Source organism: Scyliorhinus canicula, chromosome 9 (assembly GCF_902713615.1).
Source record: "Scyliorhinus canicula chromosome 9, sScyCan1.1, whole genome shotgun sequence".
In the NCBI taxonomy this organism is placed as follows: domain Eukaryota; kingdom Metazoa; phylum Chordata; class Chondrichthyes; order Carcharhiniformes; family Scyliorhinidae; genus Scyliorhinus; species Scyliorhinus canicula.
Window position 1 is genome coordinate 94266600 of NC_052154.1, and position 25205 is coordinate 94291804.

A 25205-nucleotide genomic window follows, 5' to 3' on the forward strand; every position below is an offset into this window, starting at 1 on the left:
AGTTTCTCTGCTGTTTGGCCTTTCACATCTTTTGTTCTCTCTGGGGACTGCCATTAACACTCTTTCCCCTTGGTTTCTGTGACCATTAGCACCCGGTTTCCCTGGGTTTCTGTGGCTATGACTCATCATTCATTCTCAATCCACAGTATAAATATTTCCCACTTTCTCTGACTGTTATCTTTGACAAAGAGTCATTGGACTCGAAACGTTATATTTTTCTCTCCCTACAGATGCTGCCAGACCTGCTGAGATTTTCCAGCATTTTCTCTTTTGTTTCAGATTCCAGCGTCCACAGGAATTTGCTTTTATCCAGTTCCTATAGATTGGAGAGTAGCTAATGTAACTCCGCTATTTAAAAAGGGAGGTCGCGCGAAAGTAGGGAATTATAGACCAGCCTGATGTCGGTACTGGAGAAAATTCTAGAGTCCATTATAAAAGAGGCAGCATGGTAGCATAGTGGTTAGCATCAATGCTTCACAGCTCCAGGGTCCCAGGTTCGGTTCCCGGCTGGGTCACTGTCTGTGCGGAGTCTGCACGTCCTCCCTGTGTGTGCGTGGGTTTCCTCCGGGTGCTCCGGTTTCCTCCCACAGTCCAAAAATGTGCGGGGTTAGGTGGATTGGCCATGCTAAATTGCCCGTAGTGTCCTAAAAAAAGTAAGGTTAAGGGGGAGTTGTTGGGTTACGGGTATAGGGTGGATATGTGGGTTTGAGTAGGGTGATCATTGCTCGGCCAACATCGAGGGCTGAAGGGCCTGTTCTGTGCTGTACTGTTCTAAATTCTAAAGTTAATAGCAAAGAACTTGGAAAACAGTGCCAAGATCGGACAGAGTCAGCACTGATTTATGAAAGGGATATCATGCTTCACAAATCTACTGGAATTCTTTGAGGATGTATCTAATAGAGTTGATGAAGGGAAGCCAGTGGATATGGTTTTTTGGACTTTCAGAATGGGTTTTGATGAAGTCCTACAGAAGAGATTAGCGTGTAGAATTAGGGCTAGTGTATTGAGATGGATAAAAAAATGGTTGACAGGCAGGAAACAAAGAGTAGAGATGAACAAGTATTTTTACAAATGGCAGCCAGTGACTAATGGGCTACTGCAGGGATTGATACTGGGAGCCCAGCTATTCACAATACCTTTTAACGTTTTAGATAAGGAAACAAAATGTCAGGGGCGGGATTCTCCCATCCTGCGGCAGAGTGTCCACACCGTCGTAAATGCCGTCACATTTTACGACGGTGTGAACAGGCCACTGCTCGGGAGTAATTCTGGCCCCAACAGAATTAGGGCTCCACAGGATCTTGTAGCCACCTGGGTTGGCCACTTCCTGATTCCAAAATGGATGCCCGCTAAGAACGCAGGGAAATTCAGTCAGGCACAGGGAAACAAGCAGGTACAAGGTTTCCTGTGTATTAGGACTTGCAGAGACCCAGACAGAACTGAAACCAGCAACTACCTGCATATTAATGAGCGATCCCCGGGAACAATTGGTAACATTAAGAGTAATCGAGACCAAACCAGACTCCCCGGCGCCAGCGGGAGCCAGGACAAAGGAAGGCCAACGGACACATAGGAACCGCCCAGCAATCAGGGAATAGCTCCAGTATTGGAGAAATTGATCCAAGTGATTGGAACTTAGTCCAATCAATTAGAACCAAGTCCGGGATCCACCCAAAAGGGCGCGAAGCCCCTGGGGGCTATAAAATAGAGCCCCCAAGTTCAGTTCGCTCTCTTGGCAGGTCCTCTCAGCAGCTCTCAAAGAACTCTTGACCGTGACTCTCAACAGCGAGAGACCTGCCTAGCAGCTGCACCAACCAAATAAGTGTCCAGTCAATGCACGCTACCAGATAGGTGCTCCTAGCTACTAGTCCATACCAGTTTGAAGCTTGCAGACTCAGAATCGAACGAAAGGCCATTGTTCCCCAGACCTGGTGGGCCCTTTCCAAAGCTAAGTATAGGCCTTTTAGTGTTAGAGATAGTCTAGTAAGTAGTGTTTTATGCATGAGTAGCGATTGACTGTGTATATAATAAATGTGTTTTGATTTGAAACTTACTAACTGGTGTATTGAGTTATTGATCAGCACTTGAACTTGAACCTCGTGGTGGTATCAGAAAGATACCTGGTGACTCTAGAGCAAGGTGATTAAACAGAGCAAATTAAGTACAAACACAATTAGCAACAATCTGCGCATGCACTGTGGCGCCGGCGTCAACCTGCGCGCAGAGGCACCAGCACCAATGCGCGCATGCGCGGTGGCCACCTTCAACGCGCCAGCGCCGACACATGGTGCAGGAGTACAGGGCCGGCGCGTAGGAAAAGAGACCGGGGAACAGAGGCTAGCCCGTTGATTGGTGGGTGCCGATTGTGGGCCAGGCCGCATCAGAGGCACCCCCAGGGTCGGAGACCCCCTCCTCCCAATCCTTGCACGCAGAGCTCCCACCGGCTGTGAGCAGGTGTGGACGGCGCCGGCGGGACTCAGTGTTTTAACTGTGGCCGCTCAGCTCATCCTGGGCTGATAATCGGCGGACCGGCCGTGTAGAGCGACCGGCGCCGTGCCAAACACGCCGGTGCCAATGGCACCAATTCTCCACTCTGCTAAGAATCGCATGCCAGCGTCAGGGCAGGGGATTCTCCGGCCTGGCCGAGAGAATCCTGCCCCATATTTCCAAATTTGTAGATGACACCAAGGTGGGTGGGAGGGTGAGCTGTGAGGAGGATGCAGAGATCCTTCAATGTGATTGGAAAAGTTGAGTGAATGACAGATGCAGTATAATGTGGCTAACTGTGAGGTTATCCACTTTGGTAGAAAAAAAAAGTAGGCAGATTATTATCTGAATGGCCATAAATTAGAACAGACCAGAGGCGGCATGGTGGCACAGTGGTTTGTTGCTAAGTGTGCTTGACACTTAATTGCTCTGTTTTATAACCTTTGCTCTAGAGTCGCCAGGTATCTTATATGTCCGTTGGCCTTCCTTTGTCTTGGCTTCCGCTGGCGCCGAGGAGTCTGGCTTGGCCTCGATTATCTTAAATGTTTCCAATTGTTCCCGGGGATCGCTCATCAATATGTAGATGGTTGTTAGTTTCAGTGCTGTCTGGGTTTCTGCAAGTTCTAATACACAGGAAGCTTTGCATCTACTTGCTTCCCTGTGCCTGTCCATTTCTCCCTGCATTCTTAGCGGACCTCCATTTTAAAGTCGGGAAGTGGCCAACCCAGGTGGCTACACTCCCTCCTTGTGATCCCTAACGTGAAGCGTGAAGGATCGCATAACTGCGTCGTCTTCACTCCCTGACCCAGCGAGCACTCTTCCATGGCCTCTACACTGACCATAACTATGCAAGAAAATTTTAACTGACAATTCTAAGTGGCGCTATGTTACAACAGGGACATGCATTACAACACAAAAGAAACGGAACCTCTAACTATCTTCCATAAACTACACTCACTTAAACATCCAATCATAATAACTTCCTAACAATACAAAAATAATAGCAGCATTCACATTTTCCTCTGGCTTGGCGGTCAAGCACAGAGTTGTACAATCTTTCAGTTGCAAACGAAACACATTTCTTTATTTACAAATGACGCAAAACGAATGTCCTTTATTGTAGATCAAGGGGTTCGGGGGCCTGGTGAAAACCGAAAATAGGGGATCTTATCCTGTATACCGGGGTGCGAGAGCGGTAGGCTCTCCTTCGCAATTTCCTCATGTGGATAGTCTGCACAATGCTGCAGAGTATCGCCAATGCTAGAAGGGATTCAATTACATATGAGAAGGAGTACCACGTTATAAACCTATCACAACATGATGGTGTGTTGTTACCTGTCACTGGGCTCTGGGTGCTATGGGGAAGTGAATCATTGACGGCCAGGGGTTTGGGGTCAGGGGTTTCACGTTCGCGCGCAACCAAATGCATTGGATCATAATAATGAAAAACATGGAGGATGTCTTCATTGTTCTCTTCTTTCTTCTCTTCTTTTCCTTTTCTTCTCTTTTCTCTTCCTGGAGCTTCTGGAATTCTGTGGATCAAGCATAGTTTCTGTTTCCATCTTGTTTAATATCTTGTACGGTAGCATGTCTGTCCACGCCAGGGGAGCGTGTTGTGAGTCGCCCGGCCCTCCCGCGATTCTCCCACCTGGCGTAGGGAGCAGAGAATCGCGCCCCTGATCTCTGTCTGTCCAATTAGTTTAAATTAATGTGGCAGGGGGATGGGAACCGATGCAGGAAGTTGGAAGGTAGTAAAACAGGGACAGAAACAAAAGGAAGTAAGGGGAAAAGTGCAAGGCAGAGAAGACATAGTCAGAAATTTAAAAGGGCGATAGTACAAGGTACAGTGACTGAGGGGAGCACAGTGAATAGGCCCAGTAATAACAAAAGGAATAAAACTGGAGATGTTAAGAATCAAAACAGAGGTAAAAAAACCAACATAAGTGTACTTTACCTGAATGCTCGTAGTATTCAGAATAAAGTAAATGAGTTGATGGCACAAATCATCGTAAATGACTATGATTTAGTGGCCATTACGGAAACATGGTTAATGGATGGTCACGACTGGGAGTTAAATATCCGAGGGTATCAAACTATTCGGAAGGACAGAGTGGATGGTAAGGGAGGTGGTGTTGCTCTGTTATTTAAGGATGACATCCGGGCAATAGTAAGGGATGACATCGGTGCTATGGAGGATAAAGTTGAATCCATTTGGGTGGAAATCAGGAATAGTAAGGCGAAAAAGTCACTGATAGGAGTAGTCTATCGGCCACCAAATAGTAACAATATGGTGGGGCAGGCAATAAACAAAGAAATAACTGATGCATGTAGAAATGGTACAGCAGTTATCATGAGGGATTTTAATCTACATGTCGATTGGTTTAACCAGGTCGGTCAAGGCAACCTTGAGGAGGAGTTTATAGAATGTATCCGCGATAGTTTCCTAGAACAGTATGTAATGGAACCTACGAGGGAACAAGCGGTCCTAGATTTTGTCCTGTGTAATGAGACAGGATTGATTCATGATCTCATAGTTAGGGATCCTCTCGGAAGGAGCGATCACAATATGGTGGAATTTAAAATACAGATGGAGGGTGAGAAAGTAAAATCAAATACTAGTGTTTTGTGTTTAAACAAAGGAGATTACAAGGGGATGAGAGAAGAAGTAGCTAAGGTAGACTGGGAGCTAAGACTTTATGGTGGAACAGTTGAGGAACAGTGGAGAACCTTCCAAGCGATTTTTCACAGTGCTCAGCAAAGGTTTATACCAACAAAAAGGAAGGACGGAAGAAAGAGGGAAAATCGACCGTGGATACCTAAGGAAATAAGGGAGAGTATCAAATTGAAGGAAAAAGCATATAAAGTGGCAAAGATTGCTGGGAGATTAGAGGACTGGGAAATCTTTAGGGGGCAACAGAAAGCTACTACAAAAGCTATAAAGAAGAGTAAGATAGAGTATGAGAGTAAACTTGCTCAGAATATAAAAACAGACAGTAAAAGTTTTTACAAATATATAAGACAAAAAAGAGTGGCTAAGGTAAATATTGGTCCTTTAGAGGATGAGAAGGGAGTTTTAATAATGGGAAATAAGGAAATGGCTGAGGAACTGAACAGGTTTTTTGGGTCGGTCTTCACATTGGAAGACACAAATAACATGCCAGCGACTGATAGAAATGAGGCTATGACAGGTGAGGACCTTGAGAGGATTGTTATCACTAAGGAGGGAGTGATGGGCAAGCTAATGGGGCTAAAGGTAGACAAGTCTCCTGGCCCTGATGGAATGCATCCCAGAGTGCTAAAAGAGATGGCTAGGGAAATTGCAGATGCACTAGTGATAATTTACCGAAATTCACTAGACTCTGGGGTGGTCCCGGTGGATTGGAAATTAGCAAACGTGACGCCACTGTTTAAAAAAGGAGGTAGGCAGAAAGCAGGAAATTATAGGCCAGTGAGCTTAACTTCGGTAATAGGGAAGATGCTGGAATCTATCATCAAGGAAGAAATTGCGAGGCATCTGGATAGAAATTGTCCCATTGGGCAGACGCAGCATGGGTTCGTAAAAGGCAGGTCATGCCTAACTAATTTAGTGGAATTTTTTGAGGACATTACCAGTGCAGTAGATAACGGGGAGCCGATGGATGTGGTATATCTGGATTGCCAGAAAGCCTTTGACAAGGTGCCACACAAAAGGTTGCTGCATAAGATAAAGATGCATGGCATTAAGGGTAGAATAGTAGCATGGATAGAGGATTGGTTCATTAATAGAAAGCAAAGAATTGGGATAAATGGGTGTTTCTCTGGTTGGCAATCAGTAGCTAGTGGTGTCCCTCAGGGATCCGTGTTGGGCCCACAATTGTTCACAATTTACATAGATGATTTGGAGTTGGGGACCAAGGGCAATGTGTCCAAGTTTGCAGATGACACTAAGATGAGTGGTAAAGCGAAAAGTGCAGAGGATACTGGAAGTCTGCAGAGGGATTTGGATAGGTTAAGTGAATGGGCTCGGGTCTGGCAGATGGAATACAATGTTGACAAATGTGAGGTTATCCATTTTGGTAGGAATAACAGCAAACGGGATTATTATTAAAACGATAAAATATTAAAGCATGCCGCTGTTCAGAGAGACTTGGGTGTGCTAGTGCATGAGTCACAGAAGTTTGGTTTACAAGTGCAACAGGTGATTAAGAAGGCAAATGGAATTTTGTCCTTCATTGCTAGAGGGATGGAGTTTAAGACTAGGGAGGTTATGTTGCAATTGTATAAGGTGTTAGTGCGGCCACACCTGGAGTATTGTGTTCAGTTTTGGTCTCCTTACTTGAGAAAGGACGTACTGGCGCTGGAGGGTGTGCAGAGGAGATTGACTAGGTTAATCCCAGAGCTGAAGGGGTTGGATTATGAGGAGAGGTTGAGTAGACTGGGATTGTACTCGTTGGAATTTAGAAGGATGAGGGGGGATCTTATAGAAACATTTAAAATCATGAAGGGAATAGATAGGATAGATGCGGGCAGGTTGTTTCCACTGGCGGGTGACAGCAGAACTAGCGGACATAGCCTCAAAATAAGGGGAAGTAGATTTAGGACTGAGTTTAGGAGGAACTTCTTCACCCAAAGGGTTGTGAATCTATGGAATTCCTTGCCCTGTGAAGCAGTTGAGGCTCCTTCATTACACCTTTTTAAGGTAAAGATAGATAGTTTTTTGAAGAATAAAGGGATTAAGGATTATGGTGTTCGGGCCGGAAAGTGGAGCTGAGTCCACAAAAGATCAGCCATGATCTAATTGAATGGCGGAGCAGGCTCGAGGGGCCAGATGGCCTACTCCTGCTCCTAGTTCTTATGTTCTTATCTCTAACTAACACTCTCCAGCCCAGGCAACATCCACATAAATCTCCTCTGCACCTTTTACAGTGCTATCACATTCCTCCTATCACGCGGATTCCAGAACTGCACACAGCACTTGAAACTGTGGCCAAACCAACATTTTATACAGTTCCAGCATAACCTCCCTGCTCTTAAACTCAATGCCTTGGCTAATAAAGACAAGTATGCCTTCTTGCGCACGTATCCACCTGCTCTGCTGTCTTAAAGGACCGGTGTATGTGCACACCAAGATCCCTCTGATCTTCCCAGGGTCTTCCCATTTATCGTGTATCCCCTTGCCTTGTTTGCCCTGTCCAAATGCATCACCTCACACTTATCCAGATTCAATTCCATTTGCCACTGATCAGCCCATCTGACCAGCCCGTCTACATGCGTAAAATCATGAGGGGCATAGATAGAGTAGACAGGGAGAAATGTTCCCCCTTGGTGGAGGGGTGTCCACTTGCCAAACCAGAAGATTTTATTCTGAGGAATGTGATCGTCACTGAAACAAACGTCAAGGTAACTCTCACCCTCGCTGATGTGTCGCAGTGCCAATGACTCTGAGAGGAGACTCCTGAATCGGCAGAAACCTACTGCCGACATACTCGCCCTGAATAATGTTATCCATGAACTTCCACATGCTTCAGCCTTGACACATCACCTGGCTTGCCACGCTCATGAGATTTAGTTGATTTATTTAATTAGTTTATTTAATTATTCATTTTCTTTATGATATTTATGAATTGTACCACAAACTCCAGCACTATTTTAAAACTACACAAAATAGACCATGATTGCTCACCAGATACACACCAGATACTCACCAACAACGGCAAGGTGGCACATTGGTTAGCCACTGCTCTCTCACAGTGCCAGGGATCCGGATTTAATTCCGTTCTTGGGTTACTGTCTATGTGGAGTTTGAATGTTCTCCTTGTGTCTGCGTGAGTTTCCTCCGGGTGCTCCGATTTCATCCCATAGTCCAAAGATGTGCAGGTTAGATGAACAAAGAACAAAGAAAATTACAGCACAGGAACAGGCCCTTTGGCCCTGCTGCCGACCATGCTGCCCGTCTGAACTAAAATCCACTATATCCCTCTATTCCCATCCTATTCATTTATTTTTCAAGATACCTCTTAAATGTCACTATTGTATCTGCTTCCACTATCTCCCCCGGCAGCGAGTTCCAGTTTCCCACCACCCTTTGTGTAAAAAAACTTGCCTCGTTCATCTCCTTTAAACCTTGCCACTCGCACCTTAAACCTATGCCCCCCAGTAATTAACTCTTCCACCCTGGGAAATATCTTCTGACTATCCACTCTGTCCATGCCCCTCATAATCTTGTACACCTCTATCATGTTGCCTCCATCATTCCAGTGAGAACAAACCAAGTTTATTCAATCTCTCCTCATAGCTAATGCTCTCCATACCTGGCAACATCCTGGTAAATCTCTTCTGCACCCTCTCCAAAGCCTCCACATATTTCTGGTAGTGTGGTGACCAGAATTGATTCACAGCGGCCTAACTAAGGTTCTATAAAGCTGCAATATGATTTGCCAATTTTTAAACTCCATGCCCTGGCCGAAGGCAAGCATGCCGTATGCCTTCTTGACTACCTCCTCCACCTGCGTTGCCCCTTTCAGTGACCTGTGTACCTGTACACCCAGATCCCTCTGCCTATCAATACTCTGAAGGGTCCTGCCATTTACTGTACATTCCCATCTATATTAGTCCTTCCAAAATGCATTACCTCACATTTGTCCGGATTGGTCATAGTAAATTGCCCCTTCGTGTCCAAAAGGTTAGGTGGGGTTACTGGGTTACGGGGATAGAGTGGATGCGTGGGCTTAAATAGGGTGCTCTTTCTAAAGGCCGGTGCAGACTCAATGGGCTGAATGGCCTCCTTCTGCACTGTAAATTCTATGAACAGCTCATTTCCTCCCCTGTAACAGAGTAGAAACCAATGCCTATAGGGTTAAAAAGTTAGAAAAAGCAACTTCCTCCCCAACTTCCTCTTCTCACCAAGCTTTGACACCCTCCAGTTGCACTCTGGATTATTCTTATTAACTGTCGACAATTATCTCTGCTTCATCTGCTAACTTTAACATACTCACAAACATGTAACCTTCAGTTTAACAAAGTTTTTCTTACATTTAGTCAAAGCAATTTCATTCTGCAGGGGACATTCAAAGAAGGCAAACTGTTTAATCTAATCTTGTCACCATTTAAAAAAAAATCAAAGTATATGTGGCATTGTTAATCAAGGAAAGTATTATAGCGGTAGAAAGGACGTTTGAGGACTCGTCTACCATACCGTAGTATGGGCCGAGGTTAGGAACAGGAGAGGAGAGGTCACCCTGTTGGGAGTTGTCTATAGACCTCCGAATAGTTCCAGAGATGTAGAGGAAAGGATTGCAAAGATGATTCTCGACAGGAGCGAGAGTAACAGGGTAGTTGTTATGGGGGACTTTAACTTTCCAAATATTGACTGGAAATATTATAGTTCGAGTACTATAGATGGGTCAGTTTTTGTGCAGTGTGCGCAGGAGGGTTTTCTGACACAGTATGTAGACAGGCCCAAGGGGCGATGCCACATTGGATTTGGTACTGGGTAATGAACCCGGCCAGGTGTTAGATTTAGATGTAGGTGAGCACTTTGGTGATAGTGATCACAATTCAGTTATGTTTACTTTAGCAATGGGCAGGGATAGGTATATACCGCAAGGCAAGAATTATAGCTGGGGGAAAGGCAATTATGATGCTATTTGGCAAGATTTAGGATGCATAGGATGGGGAAGGAAACTGCAGGGGATGGGTACAATCAAAATGTGGAGCTTTTTCAAGAAACAGCTACTGCTGTCCTTGATAAGTATGTACCTGTCAGGCAGGGAGGAAGTTGTCGAGCAAGGGAACCGTGGTTTACTAAGGAAGTTGAAGCACTTGTCAAGAGGAAGAAGAAGGCTTATGTTAGGATGAGATATGAAGGCTCAGTTAGGGCACTTGAGAGTTACAAGTTAGCCAGGAAGGACCTAAAGGGAGAGTTAAGAAGAGCGAGGAGAGGACATGAAAAGTCGTTGGCAGATAGGATCAAGGAAAATCCTAAGGCTTTCTACAGGTATATCAGGAATAAAAGAATGACTAGAGTAAGATTAGGGCCAATCAAGGATAGTAGTGGAAAATTGTGTGTGGAATCAGAGGAGATAGGGGAAGCGCTTAATGGATATTTTTCGTCAGTGTTTACACTGGAGAAAGACAATGTTGTCGAGGAGAATACTCAAGTTCAGTCGACCAGGCTAGATGGAATTGAGGTTCACAAGGAGGAGGTGTTAGAAATTTTGGAAAGTGTAAAAATAGATAAGTCCCCTGGGCCAGATGGGATTTATCCTAGGATTCTCTGGGAAGCCAGGGAGGAGATTGCAGAGCCTTTGTCCTTGATCTTTATGTCGTCTTTGTTGACAGGAATAGTGCCGGAAGACTGGAGGATAGCAAATGTTGTCCCCTTGTTCAAGAAGGGGAGTAGAGACAACCCTGGTAATTATAGACCTGTGAGCCTTACTTCGGTTGTGGGTAAAATGTTGGAAAAGATTATAAGAGATAGGGTTTATAATCATCTTGAAAAGAACAAGTTGATTAGCGATACTCAACACGGTTTTGTGAAGGGTAGGTCATGCCTCACAAACCTTAGAGTTTTTTGAGAAGGTGACCAAACAGGTGGATGAGGGTAAAGCGGTTGATGTGGTGTATATGGATTTCAGTAAGGCGTTTGATAAGGTTCCACATTGTAGGATATTGCAGAAAATAAGGAAGTATGGGATTGAAGGTGATTTAGCGGTTTGGATCAGTAATTGGCTAGCTGAAAGAAGACAGAGGGTGGTGGTTGATGGCAAATGTTCATCCTGGAGTTCAGTTACTAGTGGTGTACCGCAAGGATCTGTTTTGGGGCCACTGCTGTTTGTCATTTTTATAAATGACCTGGAAGAGGGTGTAGAAGGATGGGTTAGTAAATTTGCAGATGACACGAAGGTCGGTGGAGTTGTGGATAGTGCTGAAGGATGTTATAGGTTACAGAGGGACATAGATAAGCTGCAGAGATGGGCTGAGAGGTGGCAGATGGAGTTTAATGTGGAAAAGTGTGAGATGGTTCACTTTGGAAGGAGTAACAGGAATGCAGAGTACTGGGCTAATGGCAAGATTCTTGGTAGTGTAGATGAACAGAGAGATCTCGGCATCCAGGTACATAAATCCCTGAAAGTTGCCACCCAGGTTAATAGGGCTGTTAAGAAGGCATATGGTGTGCTAGCCTTTATCAGTAGGGGGATTGAGTTTCGGAACCACAAGGTCATGCTGCAGCTGTACATAACTCTGGTTCGGCCGCTCCTGGAGTACTGCGTGCAGTTCTGGTCACCACATTAGAGGAAGGATGTGGAAGCTTTGGAAAGGGTTCAGAGGAGATTTACTAGGATGTTGCCTGGTATGGAGGGCAGGTCTTACGAGGAAAGGCTCAGGGACTTGAGGTTGTTTTCGTTAGAGAGGAGAAGGCTGAGAGGTGACTTAATAGAGACATACAAGATAGTCAGAGGGTTAGATAGGGACAGTGAGAGTTTCTTTCCTCGGATGGTGATGACCAACACGAGGAGACATAGCTTTAAATTGAGGGGTGGTAGATATAGGACAGATGTCAGAGGCAGTTTCTTTACTCAGAGAGTAGTAGGGGTGTGGAACGCCCTGCCTGCAACAGTAGTAGACTCGCCAACTTTAAGGGCATTTAAGTGGTCGCTGGATAGACATATGGATGAAAATGGAATAGTGTAGGTCAGATAGGCTTCAGATGGTTTCACAGGTCGGCGCAACATCGAGGGCTGAAGGGCCCGTACTGCGCTGTAATGTTCTATGTTCTATGTTCTATTATGTAAACTCCTGGCCTAAAACTGGATGGTTTTCTGGATCAATATGTTGAGGAGCCAACTGGAGAACAGGCCATCTTCGGTTAGGTACTGTGTAATGAGAACAAAATCATTGGCAATCTAGATGTGCATGCCCCCTGGTGATGAGCGACCATAATATGATAGAATTTTTCATCAAAATAGAGAGAGACGTAGTTCATTCTGAGACTAGGGTCCTGAATCTTAAAAAAGGGAATTATGATAAAATGAGGAGTGAGTGGCTACGATCGATTGGGGAATGTTACTTAAAGGAATGAAAGTGGATTGGCAAACATACAAAGGGCGCATGGAGGAACTGCAATAATTGTTTATTCCTGTCTGGCACAAAAGATGATGAATCCATGGCTTTCAAGGGAAATTAGGGATAGTATTCGATCCAAGGAAGTAGCACATAAATTGGCCAAGAAAAACAACAGGTCTGAGGATTGGAAGCTGTTTAGATTTCAGCAAAGAGGACCAAGGGATTAATTAAGAAGTGGAAAATAGAGTATGAAAGTAAGCTTTCAGGAAACATAAAAAATAGACTGTAAAAGGTTTGAGAGGTACATGAAGAGAAAAAGATTGGTGAAGACAAATGTATTATTGGGACAAGGGGAAGGAGAATGTATTATAGGGACAAAGACTTGGCTGAGCAACTGAATACATACTTTGGTTTTGTCTTCACAAATGAGGACACAAATAAGATACCAGAAATAGAACATAGAACATAGAAAAATACAGCACAGAACAGGCCCTTCGGCCCACAATGTTGTACCGAACCTTTGTCCTAGATTAATCATAGATTATCATAGAATTTATAGTGCAGAAGGAGGCCATTCGGCCTATAGAGTCTGCACCGGCCCTTGGAAAGTGCACTCTACCCAAGGTCAACACCTCCACTCTATCCCCATAACCCAGTAACCCCACCCAACACTAAGGGCAATTTTGGACACTAAGGGTAATTTATAATGGCCAATCCACCTAACCTGCACATCTTTGGACTGTGGGAGGAAACCGGAGCACCCGGAGGAAACCCATGCACACACAGGGAGGATGTGCAGACTCCGCACAGACGGTGACCCAAGCCGGAATCGAACCTGGGACCCTGGAGCTGTGAAGCAATTGTGCTAACCACAATGCTACCGTGCTGCTCTTAAGAACAAATTCATCTACACACTATCATTCTACCATAATCCATGTACCTATCCAATAGCCGTTTGAAGGTCTGACTAAACTACTTCCACAGGCAGTGCATTCCATGTCCCCAAAGAACCTACCTCTGACATCCCCCCTTTACCATTCACCTTAAATTTATGTCCCCTGTAATGGTTTGTTCCACCCGGGGGGAAAAGTCTCTGACTGTCTACCCTATCTATTCCCCTGATCATCTTATGAACCTCTATCAAGTCACCCCTCATCCTTCTCCGTTCTAATGAGAAATGGCCTATAGCACCCTCAACCTTTCCTCGTAAGACCTACTCTCCATTCCAGGCAACATCCTGGTAAATCTCCTTTGCACCTTTTCCAAAGCTTCCACATCCTTCCTAAAATGAGGCGACCAGAACTGCACACAGTACTCCAAATGTGGCCTTACCAAGGTTGTGTACAGCTGCATCATCACCTCACGGCTCTTAAATTCAACCCCTCTGCTAATGAACACTTTTGCACCACAGGCCTTCTTCACAGCTCTATCCACTTTAGTGCAACTTTCAAAGATCTATGAACATAGATCCCAAGATCTCTCTGCTCCTCCACATTGCCAAGAACCCTACCGTTAACCCTGTATTCCGCATTCATATTTGTCCTTCCAAAACCTCACAATTTTCAGGGTTAAACTCCATCTACCACTTCTCAGCCCAGCTCTGCATCCTATCTATGTCTCTTTGCAGCCGACAACAGTCCTCCTCACTATCCACAACTCCACCAATCTTCGTATTGTGGCGCTAACAATTGCACTCAAAGACGAGAGACAAGTTCAATCAAGGCTTTATTGCTGTGTGATGCTATTCCTCCGGCTGCAACTGAAGACTAGGGTCTGAGTGACTCACACGCATATTTATACACAAGCTCCCTGTGGGCGGAGCTAGCCAGCAGGGGTTTACCGGCGGAACCTGTATTACAGGTACAGCCATACATCCCCCTACTGCAAGTATGCATATCTACAGTGGTTATCACCACACGTATCGTCTGCAAATTTACTGACCCACCCTTCAACTCCCTCATCCAAGTCATTAATGAAAATCACAAACAGCAGAGGACCCAGAATTGATCCCTGCGGTACGCCACTGGTAACTGGGCTCCAGGCTGAATATTTGCCATCCACCACTCTCTAACTTCTATTGGTTAGCCAGTTCATTATCCAACTGGCCAAATTTCCCACTATCCCATGCATCCTTACTTTCTGCATAAGCCTACCATGGGGAACCTTATCAAATGCCTTACTAAAATCCATGTACACTACATCCACTGCTTTACCATTCATCCACATGTTTGGTCACCTCCTCAAAGAATTCAATAAGACTTGTAAGGCAAGACCTACCCCTCACAAATCCATGTTGACTATCCCTAATCAAGCAGTGTTTTTCCAGATGCTCAGAAATCCTGGGCGGTATTCTCCCCTACCCAGCGGGGCAGGGGGTCCTGGCATACCGGAGTGGCGCCAACCACTACGGCGTCGGGCCTCCCAAAAAGTGCGGAAATCTCCGCACCTTTAGGGGCTAGGCCCGCGCCGGAGTGGCTGCCGCTCCGCCGACTAGTGCCAACGGCCTTTGGCGCCACGCCGGCTGGCGTCGGGGCTGGCCGAAAGACCTTCGCCGGTCAGCGTGCGTCCACGCATGCACCGGAGCATCAGCGGCCGCTGACATCACCACCGGCGCATGCGAAGTGGAGGGGGTCTCTTCCGCCTCCGCCATGGTGGAGGCCGTAGCGGCGGTGGAAGAAAAAGAATGCCCCCACGGCACAGGCCCGCCCGCAGATCGGTGGGCCCCGATTGCGGGCCAGGCCACCGTGGGGGCACCCCCCGGGGTCCGATCGTCCCGCGTCCCCCCCCAGGACCCCGGGGCCCGCTCGTACCGCCTGCTCCTGACAGCACAGAGGTGGTTCAAACCACGTCGGCGGGAGAGGCCTGACAGCGGCGGGACTTCGGACCATCGCGGGCCGGAGAATCGCCGCGGGGTGGTCGCCGACCGGCGGGGCGCGATTCCCACCCCCGCCGATTCCCGGGTGGCGGAGAATTCCGGCCACGGCTGGAGCGGGATTTACGAAGGCCCCGTGCGATTCCCTGACCCTGCGGGGGGTTGGAGAATTGCGCCTCCTATCCCTCAGTACCCTTTCCATTACTTTGCCTATGACCGAAATAAGACTAACTGGCCTGTAATTCCCAGGGTTATCCCTATTCCCTTTTTTGAACAGGGGCACAACATTCGCCACTCTCCAATCCCCTGGTACCACCCCTGTTGACAGTGAGGATGAAAAGATCATTGCCAACGGCTCTGCAATTTCATCTCTTGCTTCCCATAGAATCCTTGGATATATCCCGTCAGGCCCGGGGGACTTGTCTATTCTCAAGTTTTTCAAAATGCCCAACACATCTTCCTTCCTAACAGATATCTCCTCAAGCTAACCAGTCTGTTTCACACTGTCCTCTCCAACAATGTTGCCCCTCTTATTTGTAAATACTGAAGAAAAGAAATGTTGGGAATGCAGAGTTTAGTGAGAAGGAGGAACTGAAGGTGATCAATATCAGCAGAGAACTGGTGTTGAGGAAATTGATGGGATGAAGACTGATAATCTACATCGCTGGGTACCGAAGGAAGTGGCTCTAGAAATAGTGGATGCATTGGTGATCATCTTCCAGGCTTCTATAGACTGCGGAACAGTTCCTGAAGATTGAAGGGTGGATAATGTAACGACTATTTAAAAAGGGTAGTCGAGAGAAAGCAGGGAATTATCGACTAGTAAGCCTGACGTCAATAGTGGGGAAAATACTAGAATCCATTATCAAAGATTTTATAGCAGAGCAATTGGAAAACAGTGGCAGGATCGGACAGAGTCAGCATGGATTTATGAAGGGGAAATTATGCTTTTTCGTGGATGTAGCTAATAGAATTGATGAAGGGGAGCCAGTCGATGTGGTGTATTTGGACTTTAAGAAGGTTTCTGACCAAGTCCCGCATAAAAGATTAGCATGTAAAATTAAAGATCATGGGATTGGAGGTACTATATTGATATGGATAGATACTGTTTAGCAGACAGGAAACAAAGAGTAGTATTTACTGGGTCTTTTTCAAATTGGCAGCCAGTGAATAATGGGGTACCGGAGGGATCGGTGTTAGGATCCCAGCTATTCACAACATATATTAATGATTATAATGAGGGAACAAATTATCAGATCTCCAAATTTGTTGATGGCACCAAGTTGGGTGGGAGGGTGACATGTGAAGAGGATGCTAGAGATCCTTCAGTGTAATTTGGACAAGTTGAGTGAGTGGGCAAATGAATGGCAGATGCAGTATAATTTGGATAAATGTGAGGTTATCCACTTTGGTAGCAAAAACAAGAAGGCAGACTGTTATCAGATTGGCCATAAATTAGGAGAGGATAACTTGCAACGAAACCTGGGTGTCTTCGTACACCAGTCCCTAAAGGTAAGCATGCAGTTGCAGCAGGCGGTAAAAAAGGCAAATGGTATCCTACCCTTTCTTGCGAGAAGATTAGGGTATAGTAGCAGCGATGTCTTGCTGTAATTATACAGGGCTTTGGTAAGGCCACACCTGGAATATTGTGTGCAGTTCTATACAGGGAGTGAAGGTTTACCAGACTGAGTCTTGGGTTGGCAGTACTGATGTACGAGGAGAGATTGAATCAGCTAGGATTGTATTTGCTGAAGTTCAGAAGAATGAGGGGGGATCTCATAGAAACCTATAAAATTCAAACAGCACTAGACCGGGTTGATGCAGGAAGGATGTTCACAATGGTAAGTGTGTCCAGAACCAGGGGTCATAGTCTGAGGATTCGGGGCAGACTATTTAAGACAGCGATGAGGAGAAATTTCTTCAGCCAGAGAGTGATAAGCTTGTGGAATTTGTAACCACAGGAAGTATTTGAGTCTGATAACATTGTATGGTTTCAAGAAGCAGTTGGATATCGCACTTAGGGCAAAGGAGATCAAAGGATATGGGGGAAAGCGGGATTAGGCTATTGAATTGGATGATCAGAATGAATGGCAGAGTGAGCTTGAAGGGCCGAATGGCCTCCTCCTCATATTTTTTTCTTTTCTATGAAACAGTCCCCCTTTGTATCTGCATTACTTCATGCCAATGTCAAGTAATGATTTTAACCTGACAATCTTCTGTTCCAGATTCTGCAGGTGCAAGTCATTGGAATGTTTCTGGCTGTACAACCAAAACTAATGGCAATCAGACCATCTGCTCCTGCAACCACCTAACTTTCTTTGCTGTGTTGTTGGTATGTATTGAGCCTCATGTCATAGGCCTGTAGTCAGCCACAGAAGTTATGATGTGTCCCAAATTATGTTGATCATACTTCTAATAATTATTGTGTTGTTGCACCAACACAACCGTTATTCAGATCAATTGATTTTATTCTTCTCTTGTTTGATAGATTTTGTCCAATTTATTTTGATAGTTGTGTATGAATTTTTAGAATTAATTCAGACAATCATCTGGAACATATTGGATAATGTTGTCCTGGAACATATTATTTGTAACAATTTCCTTAACTGTCTCAGGAGCCTTAGTGAGATCCTGCAGTAAATCTTGTAGATGATACACACGGCTGCCACTTTGCATTGGTGGTGGAGGGAGTGGATGTTGTCTATGGCGTGCCAATCAAGAAGGCTGCTTTGTCGGATGGTGTCAAGTTTCTTGAGTGTTGTTGGGGCTTCAGTTTTGACTGATTCCTGTTTTCTTCAGGCTCCTTGATGCCATACTCAGTTGAATGCTGCCTTGATGTTCAGGGCACCTCTGGAGTCCATGTGTGAATCAAGACTGCAATGGGATCAATAGTCTAAACAAACTAGTGAGCAGGTTTTTATAAACCAAATTGTGATGTTGATGACCCTTTCCATCACTTCACTGGTGATCTAGACTGGACAGATGGGGCAGTAATTGGTGTATCGCTTTTTTAATACAGGACATACCTGGGCAACTTTCCACATTGCCGGCTAGATACCAGTGCTGTAGCTGTGTTGGAACAGCTTGGCTCGGGGTGTGACACGTTCCGGAGAATAAGCCTTCAGTACAATTGCCGGAATATTGTCAGAGCCCATAGCCTTTGCAATATTCAGTGCCTTCAGCTTCACAGGGAATGAAACAAATTGACTGAAGACTGGGATCTGTGATGCTGGGGAGCCTGAGGAGGATGAGATGGATCATTCATTCAGCATTTCTGGCTGAAGATTGTTAAGAATACTTCAGGCTTGGCTTTTGCGCTGATGTGCTGGGCTCCTCCATCATTTAGTCTCTTCACCATTTAATTGTTTAATTGTCCACCACCATTCACGGCTGGTTGTGGCAGGGCTGCAGAGCTTAGATCTGATGCGTTGGTTGTTGAATAAATTCACTCTGTCTATCGCTGACTGCTTATGCTGTTTGCGACACAAGTAGCTTCAACAGGTTGCTACTCAATTTTAGTTATGTCTGATGCTGCTCCTAACATGTCTTCCTTGAACCTGGGTTAATTCTCTGGTTTGTTGGTAATGGTGGAGGATATGCCTGACCATGAGGTTACAGATTGTGGTTGAATACAATTCTGCTGATGGCCCACTGTGCCTCATGGATGCCCAGTCTTTGAAGTCTATCCCATTTAACATGATGGCAGTGCCACTCAACACAATGGACGGTATCCTCAATGTGAAGATGAGATCTGGTCTCCACAGGACTGTGCTGAGGTCATTCCTACCGTTAAGAGATTAAGGAGGGCACGATGGAGGATTCGAACACTGAGGCAATATGAACAGAGCTAAGAAATAGGAAGGGTGCAGTAACATTGTTGGGACTTTACTACAGGCCTCCCAAAAGCGAGCGTGAAGTAGAGGTACAAATATGTAGACAGATTATAGAACAATGTAGGAGCAATAGGGTGGTTGTGATGGAAGATTTTAACTTCCCCAACACTGAATGGGACTCATGTAGTGTTGGAGCGTAGATGGAGCAGAATTTGTAAGGAGCATCCAGGAGAGTTTGTTTAGAGCAGTATGTAAATAGTCCAACTCGGGAAGGGGCCATACTGGACCTGGTGTTGGGGAATGATCCCGGCCAGGTGGTTGATGTTTCAGTCGTCGATTACTTTGGGAATAGCGATCACAATTCTGTAAGTTTTAGAATACTCATGGACAAAGACGAGGGTGGTCCTAAAGGAAGAGTGCTAAATTGGGGAAAGGCCAACTGTAACAAAATTCGGCAGGAGCTCGGGAATGTGGATTGGGAGCAGCTGTTTAAAGGTAAATCCACATTTGAAATGTGGGAGTCTTTTAAGGAAAGGTTGATTAGAGTGCAGGACAGACATGTTCATGTGGAAATGAGAGATAGAAATGCCAGATTAGGGAACCATGGATGACGGGTGGAATTGTGAGACTAGCTAAGATGAAAAAGGAAGCATATGTAAGATCGAGGCGACTCAAAACTGATCAAGATTTGGAGGAATATCGGGAAAGTAGGACAAATCTCAAACGCACAATGAAGAGGGCTAAAAGGCGTCATGAAATATCTCTCGCTAACAAGGTTAAGGAAAATCCCAAAGCCTTTTATTCGTATATAAGGAGCAAGAGGGTAACTAGAGAAAGGATTGGCCCACTCAAAGACAAAAGAGGGAATTTATGCGTGGAGTCAGAGGAAATGAGTGAGCTTCTTAATGAGTACTTTGCATCGGTATTCACCAAGGAGAGGGACATGATTGATGTTGAGGCTAGGGATGGATGTTTAAATACTCTAGGTCAAGTTGTCATATGGAAGGGGGAAGTTTTGGGTATTCTAAAAGACATTAAGGTGGACAAGTCCCCAGGACCGGATGGGATCTATCCCAGGTTACTGAGGGAAGCGAGGGTCAAAATAGCTGGGGCCTTAACAGATATCTTTGCAGCATCCTTGAGCATGGGTGAGGTCCCGGAGGACTGGAGAATTGCTAATGTTGTCCCTTTGTTTAAGAAGGGTAGCAGGGATAATCCAGGGAATTATAGACCTGTGAGCTTGACGTCAGTGGTAGGCAAACTATTGGAGAAGATGCTGAGGGATAGGATCTATTCACATTTGGAAGAAAATCAGTGATAGGCAGCATGGTTTTGTGCAGGGAAGGTCATGTCTTACAAACCTAATAGAATTCTTTGAGGAAGTGACAAAGTTAATTGATGAGGGAAGGGCTGTAGATGTCATATACATGGGCTTCAGTAAAGCATTTGATAAAGTTTTCCATGGCAGGTTGATGGAAAAAGTGAAGTCGTATGGGGTTCAGGGTGTACTAGCTAGATGGATAAAGAACTGGCTGGGCAACAGGAAACAGAGAGTAGTGGTGGAAGGGAGTGTCTCAAAATGGAGAAAGGTGACTAGTGGTGTTCCACAGGGATCCATGCTCGGACCACTGTTGTTTGTGATATACATAAATGATCTGGACGAAGGTATAAGTGGTCTGATGAGCACGTTTGCAGATGATACTAAGATTGGTGGAGTTGCAGATAGCGAGGTGGACTGTCAGAGAATATAGCAAAATATAGATAGATTGGAGAGTTGGGCAGAGAAATGGCAGATGGAGTTCAATCCAGGCAAATGCGAGGTGATGCATTTTGGAAGATCTAACTCAAGAGCAGACTATATGGTCAATGGAAGAGTCCTGGGGAAAATTGATGTCCAGAGAGATCTGGGAGTTCAGGTCCATTGTACCCTGAAGGTGGCAATGCAGGTTGATAGAGTGGTCAAGAAGGCATACAGCATGCTTGCCTTCATCGGACGGGGTATTGAGTACAAGAGTCAGCAGGTCATGTTACAGTTGTATTGGACTTTGGTTAGGCCACATTTGGAATACTGCGTGCAATTCTGGTCACCACATTACCAGAAGGATGTGGGTGCTTTAGAGAGGGTGCAGAGGAGTTTAACCAGGATGTTACCTGGTATGGAGGGTGCTAGCGATGAAGAAAGGTTGAGTAGATTAGGATTGTTTTCGTTGGAAAGGTGGAGGTTGAGGGGAGACCTGATTGAGGTCTACAAAATTATGAGAGGTATGGAATGGACAGGGTGGATAGCAGCAAGCTTTTTCCAAGAGTGGGGGTGTCAATTACAAGGGGTCACGATTTCAAGGTGAGAGGGGGAAAGTTTAAGGGAGATGTGCGTGGAAAGTTTTTTATGCAGAGGGTGGTGGGTGCCTGGAATGCTTTGCCAGTGGAGGTGGTAGAGGTGGGTACGATAGCATCATTTAAGATGCATCTGGACAGATATATGAACAGGTGGGGAACAGAGAGAAGTAGATCTTGGTAAATCGGCAACAGGTTTAGATAAAGGATCTGGATTGGCGCAGGCTGCGAGGGCCAAAGGGCCTGTTCCTGTGCTGTAATTTTCTTTGTTCTTTGTTACTGTCATGGATAGATGCATCTGCGGCAGGCAGATTGGTGAAGATGAGGCCAAATATGTATTTACCTCTTGTTGGTTCTCTCAACACCAGCCACAGACCCAGACTAGCAACTATGGCGGGATTCTCCCATCCCGCGGCAGAGTGTCCATGCCGTCGTAAACACCGTCGCGTTTTACGACGGCGTGAATGGGCCGCTGCCAGGACTAATTCTGGCCCCTACAGGGAGCCAGCACGGCACTGGAGCAGTTCGCGCCGCTCCAGCTGCCCATCCTGGCACAAACTGTGCACTGCGGGATCCGCGCATGCGCAGTCGCCACCACGCGCATGCGCAGTGGCCTCCTTCAATGCGGGCCCCGACGCAACATGGCGCAGGACTACAGAAGCCAGCGCGTAGGAAAGGAAGCCCACAGCCAAAGGCCGGCCAGCCAATTGGTGGGTCCCATCGCTGGCCAGGCCACATCGGAGGCCCCCCCCCCCCCCCCCCCCCCACAGGCTGACACCCAACCCTTCAATGCCGAGGTCCCGCTGGCTCAGAGCAGGTTAGAACGGCGCCAGCGGGACTCGTTTTTTTTTTTAAGGCCACTTGGCCCATTTGGGCTGGAGAATCGCAGGGGGTCTGCGTGGAGTGGCCCACGACTCTGCTCTGCAGAGAATCGTGTGCTGCCGTCGTGGTGGCATGGCCTGGTCCTGAGGATTCTCCGGCCCGGCCCAGGGCAGGGAGAATCCCGCCCTATGTGCTTTAGATCATAGCCAATTCAGTCTGTAGCAGTTCTACCGAACCAATCGTGGTAATAGATAGGCAGCATGGTAGCACAATGGGTGGCACAGTTGCCTCACAGCTCCAGGGTGCCAGGTTCGATTCCTGGCTTGGGTCACTGTCTATGCGGAGTCTGAACGCTCTCCCCATGTCTGCGTGGGTTTCCTCCGGATGCTCTGGTTTCCTCCTGCAAGTCACGAAAGATGTACAGGTTAGGTGGATTGGCCATGCTGCCCTTTGTGTCCAAAAAGGTAAGGTGGGGTTACTGGGTTACTGGGTAGGTTGGAAGTGTGGGCCTAAATGGGGTGCTCTTTCCAAGGGCTGGTGCAGTCTCGATGGACCAAATGGCCTCCTTCTATGATTCTATAAATTCCATGATACTATGAATAGATATTGAAGTCCCCCACTCAGAGTACATCATGGTCTTTGCCACCCTCAGTGCTTCCTCCAAGTTGTGTTCAACATGGAGGAGTACTGGTTCATCACCTAAGGGTTGACGGTACATGTTAATCAGCAGGAGGTCCTTCTAACCATCGGTAGCTATTCTGGTTCGACATGAGAAGTTTCCAATGTAAATTGCTGTATCAGCTTGAACGTGCCGGACAATTCAGTGTAGTTCTTGTGCGATAATTTGTGGGGTACGAACTCCAGAGATCAGCAACTCCGGCCCTCCTCCTCTCTTGACTTTCTGCTCGAGCGTATTTACATATCAGATAGTCGACATCTCTTCCCAAAGTAAGAAGTCTTACAATATCATGAAAATGAAAATCACTTATTGTCACGAGTAGGCTTCAATGAAATTACTGTGAAAAGCCCCTAGTCACCACATTCCGGCGCCTGTCCGGGGAGGCTGCTATGGGAATCGAACCGTGCTGCTGGCCTGCTTGGTGTGCTTTAAAAGCCAGCGATTTAGCTCAGTGAGCTCTGTTATTTAAGGATGACATTCGGGCAGTAGAGAGGGATGACATCGGTGCTATGGGCGATAAGGTTGAATCCATTTGGGTGAAAATCAGGAATAGAAAGGCGAAAAGTCACTGATAAGAGTAGTCTATACCCCACCAAATAGTAATATTACGGTGCGGCAGGCAATAAACAAAGAAATAACTGATGCATGTAGAAATGGTACAGCAGTTATCATGGGGGATTTTAATCTGTATGTCGATTGGTTTCACCAGGTCAGTCTAGTCAGCCTTGAGGAGGAGTTTACAGAATGTATCCGCGATAAGTCTCCTAGAACAGTATGTAATGGAACCTACGAGGGAAGAAGTGATCCTCGATCTCGTCCTGTGTAATGAGACAGGGTGGATTAATGATCTCATACTTAGGAATCCTCTCGGAAGGAGTGATCACAATATGGTGGAATTTAAAATACGGATGGAGGGTGAGAAGGTAAAATCAAAAACTAGTGTTTTGTGCTTAAACAAATGAGATTAAAATGGGATGAGAGAAAAGCTGGCCGAGGTAGACTGGGAGCAAAGACTTTTCTGGTGAAATAGTTTAGGAACAGTGGAGAACCTTCCGAGCGATCTTTCACAGTGCTCAGCAAAGGTTTATACCAACAAAAAGGACGGTAGAAAGAGGGAAAGTCGACCGTGGATATGTAAGGGAGAGTATCAAATTGGATGAAAAAGCATACAAAGTGGCAAAGATTAGTGGGGAAACTAGAGGATTGGGAAATCTTTAGGGGGCAACAGTAAGCTACTAAAAATACTAGATAGAAGAGTAAGATAGATTATGAGAGTAAACTTGCTCAGAATATTAAAACAGATAGTAAACGTTTCTACAAATATATAAAAGAAAAAAAGAGTGGCTCAGGTAAATATTGGTCCTTTAGAGGATGAGAAGGGAGATTTAATAATGGGAGATGAGGAAATGGCTGAGGAACTGAACAGGTTTTTTGGGTCTGTCTTCACAGTGGAAGACACAAATAAAATGTCACTGACTGATGGAAATAAGGCTATGACAGGTGAGGACCTTGAGATGATTGTTATCACTAAGGAGGTAGTGATGGGCAAGCTAATGGGGCTAAAGGTAGACAAGTCTCCTGGCCCTGATGGAATGCATCCCAGGGTACTAAAAGAGATGGCTAGGGAAATGCACTAGTGATAATTTACCAAAATTCACTAGACTCTGGGGTGGTCCCGGCGGATTGGAAATTGGCAAACGTGACACCACTATTTTAAAAAGGAGGTAGGCAGAAAGCGGGTAATTATAGGCCAGTTAGCTTAACGTCGGTAGTAAGGAAGATGCTGGAATCTATCATCAAGGAAGAAATAGCAAGGCATCTGGATGGAAATTGTCCTTGACAGACGCAGCATGGGTTCATAAAGGGCAGGTCGTGCCTAACTAATTTTGTGGAATTTTTTGGGAACATTACCAGAGCGGTAGACAATGGGGAGCCAATGCATGTGGTATATCTGGATTTCCAGAAACGTTTTCATAAGGTGCCACGCAAAAGGTTGCTTCATATGATAAAGATGTATGGCATTAAGGGTAAAGTAGTAGCATGGACAGAGGATTGGTTCATTAATAGAAAGCAAAGAGTTGGGATAAATGGGTGTTTCTCTGGTTGGCAATCAGTAGGTAGTGGTGTCCCTCAG

The 25205-nt window shown here is 45.8% G+C and overlaps 1 protein-coding gene across 1 annotated transcript in view; it reads left to right on the forward strand.

Moving 5' to 3' along the window:
• LOC119970911 (adhesion G-protein coupled receptor G6-like) overlaps window positions 1-25205 on the forward strand; it is a 319332-nt gene that overhangs the window by 169029 nt on the left and 125098 nt on the right. Inside the window, exon 9 of the mRNA XM_038806021.1 lies at window positions 17629-17735. Within this exon, the coding sequence (XP_038661949.1) occupies window positions 17629-17735 (107 nt within the window). The remainder of the gene's footprint in view (window positions 1-17628; window positions 17736-25205) is intronic.